General features: G+C 43.4%; 1 protein-coding gene across 4 annotated transcripts in view; it reads right to left on the reverse strand.

Moving 5' to 3' along the window:
- The window catches only part of MAPRE2 (microtubule associated protein RP/EB family member 2), a 161,146-nt gene that overhangs the window by 11,723 nt on the left and 137,097 nt on the right, over positions 1–12,326 (reverse strand). For 3 of the 4 annotated variants that reach the window (XM_005586881.5, XM_005586879.5, XM_005586878.4), the window contains one exon: positions 3,374–3,513. In XM_005586881.5, the coding sequence (XP_005586938.1) occupies positions 3,374–3,513 (140 nt within the window). Of the gene's footprint in view, positions 1–1,083; positions 3,514–12,326 lie in introns of all 4 variants that reach the window. The other variant, XR_012427186.1, reaches the window with a different exon arrangement.

The following is a 12,326-nucleotide window of genomic DNA, read 5'->3' on the forward strand; positions in this document are numbered from 1 at the left end:
CTTGCAAAGCAGTGGAGAACCAGTTTGCTTTTAACTCATTTCTATTAATATTATAGCTTGCACATTTGTAAGATGTAAAAAAAAAAAAAAAAAAAAAAAAAAAAAAAGTGAAGGTGACCAGCTTAAATTCCAGAAAAAAGAAAACTCTTATTCTAGAAATCCTTTCCTGCTTTAAAACAAACCAACCTCTCCCCAGGTTTGGACACAAAATCCATCTCAATCCTGTGCTAGTGCCAGCAGATGATCTGTGGCAGCTTAGGTGTGTCACCACCCCTCAGCCCCCTGTCCCAGGCAAGGACACATCCCACCCACAAAAACTAGGTCTGTCTGGCCCCCTAGGGCTTTGTTCTGCACACTGAACAAATAGCTGAGGCTTTTCCAGACAAACCTTTAGTGTAAATCAGGCTTCAGTGATATTCCACATGCATTAGGTAACAGCTGCCACTACCAACATTCCCTAGTAAAAACCAACACTAGCTAACCTATATGATGAAAATCAATTGGCAAGCAAAACTCCACTGTCATAGTCCCACTCACAAAGACCAATGCCAGCCTCGTCCCTCTTGTGTTGTGGCAGATGCTTAAGCGATGAAGGAGATGCTGGAGATGGATCTTACAAAAGGAGAAGCAGCTCTCTTCTTATGATTCTTCCAACTCCTCCCAGTGTGGCCACAGACTGCAGGTTCCTGCAGGCCGTGCTGTTTCAGTGATGGCTATAGTCTCTGCCTGGGCTAACCGACACCCATCCCCGGCCTCACCTGCGCTCCCTGAGCAATGACCAACCTACTTCCAGTTGGCTAATCCACTGACTCCAACCCACTTCTGGTTGGCTAACCCACTATCCAGAACAAGTCCCTAATTATTTTGTTTATGACTTTTCCTACTGTATGTCTTTTGATTCATTTCTCTCATGGGACTGGTCTAGCATAGTATTACTTCCTTAGTGCATCATGGGAAATTGCCTGAGAAAATGCAAGAGGCCAAGCAAATGAGAATCCTCCAAGTTTATGGCACTTGTCCCTTTCTCAGTGAAGACTGTGCTTCACCCTTCAGCATCAGGGTCTCCCCTCAGCCTCTCCTCACCTGAGTGTTCTTTGTTCCAACACCATGATGCCTGTGGGGGCCCCCTCCCAGACTCGGGGGGCATCCTGTTGGCTCCAAGACAGAAAAAGGAGGGAACGGCAACAGTTAACCATGGATATAAATTTGGAGTAAGTGCTCAGTAATATTGATTGAAGGACTCACAGTGTAGGGTGTGTCTTCCTTCTGAGGGACAGACAGGCGGAGGCACACTCCTTGGTGTGAAGGTGTCAGGGGGCAGAAATGGGGAGTGAGGCCTTTTGGAAGTAATGAAGGGATTATAACAGGAAGGTGGCACTGGACCATTCCTCTCTCACTCGGTTCTCTGAGTTGCATTGTGGATGGCAGTATGGTCTAGTGGAGGCATTTTAGAGGTCTGGGTTCCCTGGGGATGGGCTGTGTGTGATCTGGAGAGCTAACGGGAGCCTAGAGCCAGCCCCAAGGAGAGGAAGTGGGGCTGGCTGGGTCAGGCTGTAAGGGGGAGAGAACCTCAAGGTTTCCACGTGGTCATTCTTTGGGCTGGAGAGGTGGGACACTGGGTGTGGTAGATGGGAAGAGAGGGAGGAGTCATGAAGAAACACAAGATAAGAAAGATACCAAAAGAATTTGGGTTCCTTAAGGAAAAAGAGTTCTACAGTTGTGCCTTGGTATCTGAGAGGAATTGATTCCAGATTGTCCCTCAGATACAAAAACCCATGGATACTGAAGTCCCTGATATACAACAATATAATGGGATATCATATTTGCATATAACCTATGCATATACTCCTGTATACTTTAAATTATCTCTACATTACTTATAATACCTAATACTATGTAAGTAGTTATGTTGTATTGCTTTTAATTTGTATTAGTTTTTATGTTTGTATCGCTATTTTTTATTTTGAATATTTGCAATACTTGGTTGCTTGAACCTGTAGATGTGGTAACCCATGGATATGGGAGGACCAACTTTAGGTCCAAGGCATTACAGAGATTTAGGTCCAAGGCATTACAGCCTTTAGGTCTACTCTGATTTTCTTGGAGCCTGAGACATGTGGCCCAAGGCTCTTTATGACTGTCCTTACTGCCTTTTAATTGAGAAGAAATCATTATTGGAAACAGGACTCAAACTGAGAATCAGCAGGTAATTAGAACATTCCAGTTTCCAAATCCAAGTCCTACCTGCTGGATGGCTTAAGTTTTTACACCTTTTTCCATAAAGTGATCAGAATTGTAAAGAAACACCCTAGCTAAGAAACTGCCTTCATTAAACTAGATTCTTGATTATAAATATACAATTATCACAAAAGCTGTTTCTAAACTCTTGCTGGCTCATCAAGAATAAGATTAATCACTACGACTGGCCCAGTGAGTGGCTGGGAACAGCCTGGGGCCCTGGAGTAAAGGCTCCTCTCATAGCGGCAGGGTAGCCAGGATAAAAGGCTCTCCTGTGTGGGCCCTCCACTACCCGTTGCTTTTATTACTTTTAAGCTACATATAATCTTAGGAAAGATGAGAAGTACCTAAGATTTTATAATGAAAATTTCAAAGACAGTGGAGCTAGCTAGATTTTACCATAACTGTGAGGAATGCTAAATTAAAAGGAAAGCTCTTCTACTTAAAACACAATTGTGGCCTCTCAGATCCCCCAAATATTGGGTTTGGTGCTCCTGCAGCACCCAACTTCTGCCATTGTGGGAAGTAATCAGGTTTTTTGTTTAGCTCATGTAATAACCTACTGTGTGCAATTGCTATCTACAAGTTCTATGATGGAAGGAAAGGTATCCATTTTACTACCATTATTCTACCAGCATTAAGTGTAATATCTTTCATATAGAATGAGCTCAACTACTAATAGCTGAAGAAAGGAAGGAAGGAGGGAAAGAAGAAAAGGGGAGGGAGACAGACTAACCCTGACTCAGCCTTTAAAAAGAGAGGGAGGGAGACAGACTCACCCTAATGCAATGCAGCACTATCTAGAATGGTCAGAGGTGGGCAGGATGGACTATGGTCTAGCCGGAGCTCATGACAGCCCTGAGGGACAGGGGAGGGGAAGGTGACCTGAAGTCTGCAGCAAGGCTAAGCCATCTGCCCCATCTTAATGTACAACTTGAGATTTGTGACTAACACTTTTTATTCATCATGGGCTACTGATTTTGTCTTCCCGAACAATTCTTTATATTCTTACTTACTTGAAACCAAGGATTCCTCCTTACCTTCCCTCCCTCACCCCAGTCCTAGGGGATCCTAGGCCCCCTACCTCTTACATACGTCACTGCTCCTAGAGGTGTGGCCAGAGCTGATGCATTACCTGTTCATTAAGCTGTATGACCTGCGTTTCTAAATCTTTATCAGATCTGGATGCTGAGCCGCTGGAAGAAGCCCTTTTGGCTGATGAGGGTCGAGAAGGTGTGGATCCTGGTTTCGCTGCTGGACTTGATTTAGCTGCACCTGAAAGCAATCAGAATAAATGATAAATACTGGTAATATTAAAAATGTGTTTTAGAGATATAGAAAATGAATGATATAAAAGCAGCTTACTATAACATAGATGCCTCCAGCGATCCCTTCCCATGCAGAAGGAGCACAAATATTTCAGCAGGAGTGTACACAGTTAGAAGTATGGCTGTTTTGGGCAATTTATCTCACCTTTGTGAGTGCTGTTTTTTTTCCTCAAGTAACATGAGGTTAATGCCATTGTCCCTTCTCCCTCTGGAGATGTAAGAGTAACAGAACAAATTTTAAGATTTTTAAGAGGAAAGGTTTTTAGATAAGCTTAAAAATATCACCCTAATTGAATTTCTAACAAACAAAAGATCTTATAACCGATTAATACTTCAGAAGAAATATCAATACAAATGTATTTTTTTCTCTTTTAAAACATTTCCTAGCTTTAGCCACTAAAATGCCTAAGAGCAATGACATCTCCATAGCAGTGGGCGCTCCTGATGCCCAAACCTTGGTTTCTAAAGGTTATTCTGCAATAAAAGGGCTTCTTGAGAAATGGCTGATTCTAGGGATGGGGCAGGGAATGTTCAGGGTAAGCTGAGGATATCTTGTGTCAAAAAACAAGGAGGTGCTCCAGGATTAATATCAAGAGCTCAAAGGGGCTCCCCACTAGTCACACTTGGGACAGTTTGAATATTAGGAAGAACAATAGCTTCATTTATTGTAATGCACTGGGTAAATAAAATCTATTAATCTACAATGACTGAAGGAGAGATGGGCTGGAAGAAAGGGAGAGGGAGAGGGAGGGGGAAGAGAAAAGAATATAAAGATCTTTTCAATCCTTTTTAAGGAACACTGGCAGTCAGTAAATGTACAAGAAATGCTGGAACTAGAAAATAAATCACAATTTTGTGACATCCGTAACTAATAGGCGATTCAGAAGGGCTCATCATTGGACATGTAAACTTTAGGTGAGAGGGTTTTGGGGAACAAGATATTTACATGTGTTACTCTAAAGGGGAAAATACACCCTTACAATGAGGAGATCTGAGGGTCAGCACCTTAAGCAAGTGATTCATTTAGCATCACTAATAATGTTATGAAGTGGAAAAATGAAAAACCACTGGTTTCAGGTAAGACCTCACCTATCTGGAGCTCAGCTCACAGTAGACTCTCACTACCTAGAACAACGCACAGACACAAGAATGGCCTCTGCGGCCAAAATAGAAGTCCCAATGTATACGCAATGTACTTCATGGATTATGAAATTCCAAGCCACTACTGGGGGCCTGCCCATTCCCTTTTCCTCTGAACACAGTCCCCGTGAAGTGGCATCTCTGTTTTTCACCATCCCTTCAGTCTGGTGTAGGTGCTCCTTCTCTGTGCTCCCACTGGCCTAATACCCCAACCCCTGCTCTTGTTTAGAGCAAGAAACACATCTTATTCATCTTTGTAACCCCAGTGCGTAGCACAATGCTCAACTGAACATGTATTTGGTTAAAGAGCAAAAGTTTAACTATATAAACAAGCAAATAAAACTTTTAGTGATATGGTTTCCAATTTTGCAGTTTATTTCCAACTTCACAGTTTATTAGTATCAACAGATTAGCAAGAGCCGAAGGGTTATAAAGACAGGTATGTGACAGCAGTTACAAGTTTCAACCAACATCCTAATTACAAAGTAGAAAACAGGAAGACCATAAAACTTATATTTGTGTCTTCAGATGCCTGGGGTCATTAGCTCCGGATGCAAGTCACACCCTCTAGAAACACTGACAGCATGACAGCCTTTAAAATACAGGCCTTTCTGTTAAAAAAAATTTTTTTTAAATAAACTTCTTTAAAAACACAGGGAGGTGCCTAATATACTTTAAAATGAGAATGGTTAAATTGGGAAAGACTTAAAATCGTTTGAATTTCTCAGGATAAATCTGCAGATCCCTGGAAACCTCACCTGTGCAGAAGAGCTTCCCAAGGATTCTAGAGGGCTGACGTTTTGCTTTATTTGTGCCTGGTATATGGCCGTGAGGAACCTTCTTCATCTCTGTTGAAGCCCATATAAAACACTCCTGGAACACTACCTTCCATGTCCTGCTGACCAAGTTCTTTAACCCAAAGGCAAACCAACTGGGTAAAGAAAACAATGTAGACGAGCAGGTAGGGGAGGCAGGGTGAGGACACCTGATCTGGCAAAGAGCCTTCTCTGAGGCAGCCACCAGCCTAACAGGTGGGGAGAGAGCTCGGAAATATCAAGTTCGTTCAGATCTTTTTATAAGCAATACCTCATATTTTAATATAAAGGAAGTCTAACAGAAAGCAGTGCGAAGACTGCCTATGATCAACACCCCTTACACACACTTATTACACTTAGTAAGTGCCTGCCATGGGCCATGCACTGGAGGCCCCTAAAAATGCCTGAGATGCAGTCTTTGTTCTCCAGCTGAGTTCTCACATGAGCAACAGCTATCTAAGAATTCCCGGTGTGGCACCTTCAATGTTCTCAGGAATAAGCCAAGGTTCTACGACTCCATGACCATCCCATGTGATATGGTTTGGCTGTGTCTCCACCCAAATCTCATCTTGAATTGTAGTGTTCCCATAATCCCCACATGTTGTGGGAGGGAGCCTGTGGCAGGTAATTGAAGCGTGAGGGGCAGTTACCTCCATGTTGTTCTCGTGATAGTGAGTGAGTTCTCACGAGATCTGATGGTTTTATAAGGTGCTTGTTCCCTCTTTGCTTGGCACTTCCTCCTTCCTGCTGCCGTGTGAAGAGGGACATGTTTGCTTCTCCTTCAGCCATGATTTTAAGTTTTCTGAGGCCTCCCCAGCCCTGAGAAACTGTGAGTCAATTAAACCTCTTTTCTTTATAAATTATCCCGTCTTGGGCAGTTCTTTATGGCACTGTAAGAACTAATACACCATGCAATTCAGGCTGTATTCCCTCTGCCTCCTTCCTGTCCCCTACCTCCTCTGAGCAAGCAGGTCTACCACCCTTCCAGTCTCAGCTCAGATGTCACTTTGTCTGGAAGGCCAAAGTGCCCTGAACACTTCCCACTGTTGTGGTACAGCTATTTCTTTAATGCCTACTTCTCCCACGAGCGGAAACGCCAGGACATAGGAGTTTTATCTGTTTTAGTCACCTTATGCTCTCACCACCAATCACAGTGCCTAACCCAGAGACATTCAATAATAGTTTTTATAATTCATTCTATAAGACCTAGCAGAGGCATCTCTTCAGGGTAAGGACACTGGGGGAAGCTTGAGGAGCTGATGCCAATGTCAAACTCACAGACACAAAGAACCAGCAAGACAAGAAGGAAACCAAATAAAAACCATCAGCCTCCCAGAAAGAGAGCTCCTCCTTGGTTTCCTCTCAAGATTACCTTCTGTAAATTACTTAGGCTCCTTACCTACACAGAATCAGGAGAGGTGGAGTAAACTCAGTCCGTCAGTATATGCTTAATTCTGAGTGCTCTGTGCTGGCCTGTCCAAGCCTGTGTCATGCTCACTGGCCCTTCCTGAGGGACACAACCTTGCAGAGGGGGCTCCCCTAGATAGCATGTGATGACCCACCTACCCTGGCAGTCTTTCATAGGCAGGTCAGCAACAACAAAGTGGTTGCAATAACTGAGCTAGGATCATCAGACACACTCATGTTCTGGTATCTGGCCTTATCCAGTCTGATGTCAATTTAAAAAGAAAAAAGTGATGGAAGAAACCGAAGCTGACTGCTTATAATACAGGGCTACCACTAATTATATTCTCAGGATATCATCAAATAGAGCTTGAAAAAAAAAATGAAATGTTTGATAAGATGTAGAAGGGGTTGTGGCAAGCCAAACCCCAGGGCAAAGCCACATGATCAGGGAAGAGCAACTATGAAGAAGCAGAGGACACTGGCCAGGAGCGCAGTGAGGAGACACGCAGGGAGAATCCCCGACTGCGGGAGGCGCTCAGCACAGCTCATGGCAGGGAGGGAGGGTGCAGCTGCTGCAGTTACTGATGCTCTCCCCATTCTAGCCACACACAGTCACTTGGGGAAACAGGTTTTGCTTTGTTTTGTTTTCTTCCCTTGAGGAACTATCCCTTGCTGTTAACAGAGCCCAACTTCAACCTGCCTGTGTGGCTTGGACTCGCCAAGATGTGCTTCAGCCCTAAAATGGCATCTGTGTTCACAAATCAGGCAAAGGTCAGGTGGTGGCCTAGGGCCCCAGGGCTCTCCCACTGGCACACAGCATGTGCACCTCCTGGATCCCTTTGAGATGAGAGAGGTGCAGGCGATGAAAATCAGGCTTGGCAACCTCTGCTGCTCCACCACCTACACACACGTGGGAAGGAAGAACCGCTTCTACCCCACCCTTAAGCCTTGCTAACGGGGACACAGTGCAGGCTGAGTGAAGGAAGAAATGGAAAAAATTCTAAACATTTAAAAATCGATCACTTAAGTAATTAGTATTTGATATTTAAAATGAGAGGGATCTTGAAATTCTACTGTTTGGAGAAAAACTGATAACAGAGGAAAATAAACGATGCATGAGGATATGTGAAATCAGGCCTACTTAACTACATTTTTACCTTCAGATGAATAAATGTGAAGAAATTAAAGAACGGGAAAGGCATGGGAAAGAGTTTAGTTATCTTCCGAGGTTTGGGTAAACAACAACAACAACAACAAAAACCCCATAATTAACAGTTAAACTAAAAGCTCGTTTTCAAATAAATGTAAAGTGGGCTCATTAAATCATCACAAGCTGCAATTTGAAATGGAAGTAATTTACCCCTCGCAGCTGTCACATGATTAAGAAATACTAAATGTATAAAAATAAAAATGAAACCTTTTGTCCTCATTATATTCAATGATTTCATGTTTTCCTTTTCAGAATAAATAATGGACAATATCCTAACATATAGCACAACTCTTTAGAGTTAAGAACTTGTTTTTGTTTATTTGCTGTCTAGGTCTCACTGTCTTCTAACAACCACACTCTAAAGTTTCTGGGGCTGCCAGATACTCCTTCCCCCTTACCTGGGCAATATAACAAGAATGTTCTCACAAAACTGCACAGTTATCAATGTCATAAACTTAACACTGATACAAGACTTTTATGTGAGCTACCATCTGCATTCCAATCTCGTAAACCGCTCCCAACATGTCTCTGATAGCATCCAATCCTGGTTTTAGATACTGAAGTCCTCAAAAGCTATCTTCCTGCTTCCCAGAATGCCCCACTCCATCAGTGATTTGACTGCTGTACCTTTCCCAGGCCTCTTGGCTCAAGGATGCTTATGTGGAAAATATTTACATAATAGCTTTTAGAGAGTGCACCTACTTTGGCTATAATACAGATATAGATTTTTTTTTTTCTTGCAGCTGATTCAAATATTTCAATTTTTTTTCAAGCTGCATTTGATGATGTCCTGAGAACATAATGAGCGGTGGCCCTATTTGCAAGTAACCATTTTGCCCTCAAGCTTTTCTACCTCCCTAATTTTACCTTTCAAAACAAAAAGGAATCTTAGAAGCAGAGGAAAATAAGCATCAATTCTGTCCAAGTCCCTGTAATTCTCTGAATTTGCTCACTGGACATGATTTACAATGCTAGTCTTTGAGCAGTTGTGTCTTAATTAATGCCTTTAGGATTTGGGGGTATAAATATGATTCTAAGACATTTTAACCATAGTTGTAAAACAATTCGGAGTGGTCGGATTCACTGCCTCAGTGAAGCCTGGGCGTTGCCGTGTCTAATGTCAATAACTAGTAGCTTGCTTAATGTTTATGGAAAATGCTGCAACATGTTGGGCATATGAGGCCCAATGGACTCAGAAGGATGAAGCAAATCAAAGCACTGGACTTGGCTTTATCCTTCATAGCCAAGACTCTGCTGGAATTTAGAAATTCTTTTCACATAATCTGCCATATTATTCCTTTTGCCAAAATCATAAACAGAGGAGCTAAAAATATGACATTAATACTGTTGACAAGAACCACACAGACATGAAAAACATGAGCGTGTGCACACACACATGCAGGCGGCCACTACTCTTCTGGTTATGGTCATTCCCAATTTTTCTCTACTTTGAGAGTCCTTTCCCCTCCCAAACCATCCCCCCAGCCCTTCTCACTCAAATGAAGAAAACCCAGAGCTGAATAACTATGGCAGAAGATACACTGCATCTGTACTGATTCACTGTGGATGGATCTGATATTACTTTATTATCCCCCGCACTTTGACAAGGAGATTATATTTTTTAACAGATAATGAGCTTGGTTAAAAAAAAAAGTAATGTCATTGCTGGAGAAAGGGTGTGGGCTAGACTGATGAGGAGGGTGAATTCCACAGGAAGAGGACTTCCTCGGAAACTGAACTGACATCAGAGCCCTCAGACTGCAAAAGGATTGCCAGTCCCTACAGAATTCTGATTACTGCAAATTCAAGTTACATTGACCTGGTCTTTCCTTCAAAACTGCCTCCATACTTTCACTTTGTAGATTCTGTAATTTGCTCTGAGTTTAGGGCAAAAAAACACCTCAGTGGACAGAGTTCAGGCCAAATGAAACTTTAACAGGGTTCTGGGATGCCCTGATTCATGAGATCATTAGGAGGTTGGTTTTTTAATTCTGAAATTGGCAGTTTACAGCTTCTGTTCTGACCAATGCAGCCAGTGGTCAGGTTTGCAGCTCTTCCTTTTCAGTGGAGGCTCTTAAGAGTGGGCAGTCCTCCTTGAGCAGCTAGGGGCAGCTCCATACAGCAGGCACGAGCCACGCCAATCTCGTGGGAATGAAGACCTGGTAAGGAATTGGACATCCTTCACCTGCCTCTAGGGAGGGAGTGACTGCAGTGGTCAAGAGTGGGGGCTCAGCAGCCAGAGAGCCTTCCTAGGGTTCCCAGCTCCACTACTTCCTGACTGGTGTAGCTTTGTGGCTACCTTGCTTGCTTTACATTTAAGAAAGGAAGAGCAGTGCCAACTTCCCAGAGTTGGGAGGGGTACATGACTTAATACCTGGAAAATGATTACACAAGGGTCTGGCACATAGTATGTGCTCAATAAATGGTAGCTTACATTACTATTATTACTCAGCAAATGAGACCTGATTCAACTAATGATGCAAAAGTACACTTGTTTCCCATTTCTAGATACTACTAAAATAAAACAGCTGAAATACTAAGAAAATAAGGCTCATGTTTATTTAAAGAACATTTTTACAAAAATTGATTAACCCAGTTTTTACACAGTGAACAACTATTGTATAAAGATGCACAACTGCATCATGTAAATATGCTCAGCTTCAACAAATTTGCTTTTAGAACCAAAAAATGTGATTAACCCATAACCCACCGATGGACTCCAAGGCATAGATTCCGTCCATTCCATGCACTCCCTATCTATCTTCGTCTGTGCTTCTTCTAAATTATCCTAATTCGTTCACTTGTGCAAACTGTTATTGAGCCATAACCCTATTACGCACCTGAGAAAGCTAACAGGCAGTTGAGATCAAACAATGAATGAAACACAAAAGATGCTTGTCCTTGTGAAATTAACATTCTAACAGGGGAACTAGACAATAAATAATAACATAAATTAGTAAGTGACAGAATAAACTAGAAAATAAGTGCTATGAACAAGAGAAAATCAGAGCAAGGTTGGGTAGAGAGAGCTGGGTTGGGGGTGGGCGAGTAGCAATTTTAAATAGGAATTTCATGGAAGGCCTAAGCATCCACTACGGTTCTTCCTCCAGTTTCAGTTTTTCAACTCAGACCCATGGTACTTTCACAGGCCACACTCACACCAAGGCCACCCAGAAGAACAGAGGTCAGAACAGCAAGCACTAGCAGGGCAGTGCCAGGTGCCCCTCTTGCTGGGAGTCCCGCAGCAGTCTGGCACAGACACAGGAGGCGAGAACCTCCTGTGTGGGGTCACTGTGGCTCAAAAGTCTCATTCTTCATAGAAGCCAACAGCTCTTGTAGCAAACTCCATAGTCACAACTTCCAGGATCCCTGCAGGGAACATGCTAGCTGCAGGAGTAACCCTTCCTTCTTCAAGGTCTCTCACAGTGAGTGTGAGACCTGAGCCAAGACCTGAGGCAGGAGAGGAAGGTGGCTGTCTGGACAGCCAGGAGCACAGCAGGCCAGGCAGAGGAAATGCTGAATGGGGGTGCAAAGGCCCTGCCTTCCCCACTCAGGAGCCAGGTCAGGTGGGTAGGGCAGGGTGAGAATGGGATACTGCAGGTAGACAGAAGGTCAGACATGTACTGGAAGGGCAGGTCAAAAAGGACCTCGCAGGGGAAAAGGGAAGCCAGTGCAGGATGCTGAACAGAGTGACATGATCTAGCTTTGCTTTCAAATGGCTCACTCTGCCTGCTGTGTTGAGAACAGACCAGGGAGGCTGAGGGGAGATGCAGAAAGGCCAGCTAGGGGGCTACTGCAGTAATTTCCCTGGGTATGAGCAGCGAGTGCCTAAGACAAGATTCGTTATGCTTTTGGTAAAGGACCTGCAATGGTATAGTTTAGGAAACCCTATCCTATATCCTACAGAACAGTCACCAAATGTCCAGCAATTTCACAAAATACACGTTTTGCAATGTTAACAGCAACAAAAAGACATTCTGTGATCAATGGCATGTGCTATTGATTCCAAGGGGAGGGCTTAAGAGAAAATGGGCAGTAACAAGAGCTATGAGTCAGCCTGTTTCCCTCCCAATCCACTGTTTAGGGGTCATTACAGTGTCAAATAAATGGCTCTGCCCCTGGGAGAGCGTACGAGTGAGGTGCACTGCAGGTCGGGGGCCTGCCGAGGGCATGGGTACTGCAGCACGG

This window comes from Macaca fascicularis, chromosome 18, assembly GCF_037993035.2.
Source record: "Macaca fascicularis isolate 582-1 chromosome 18, T2T-MFA8v1.1".
In the NCBI taxonomy this organism is placed as follows: Eukaryota; Metazoa; Chordata; class Mammalia; order Primates; family Cercopithecidae; genus Macaca; species Macaca fascicularis.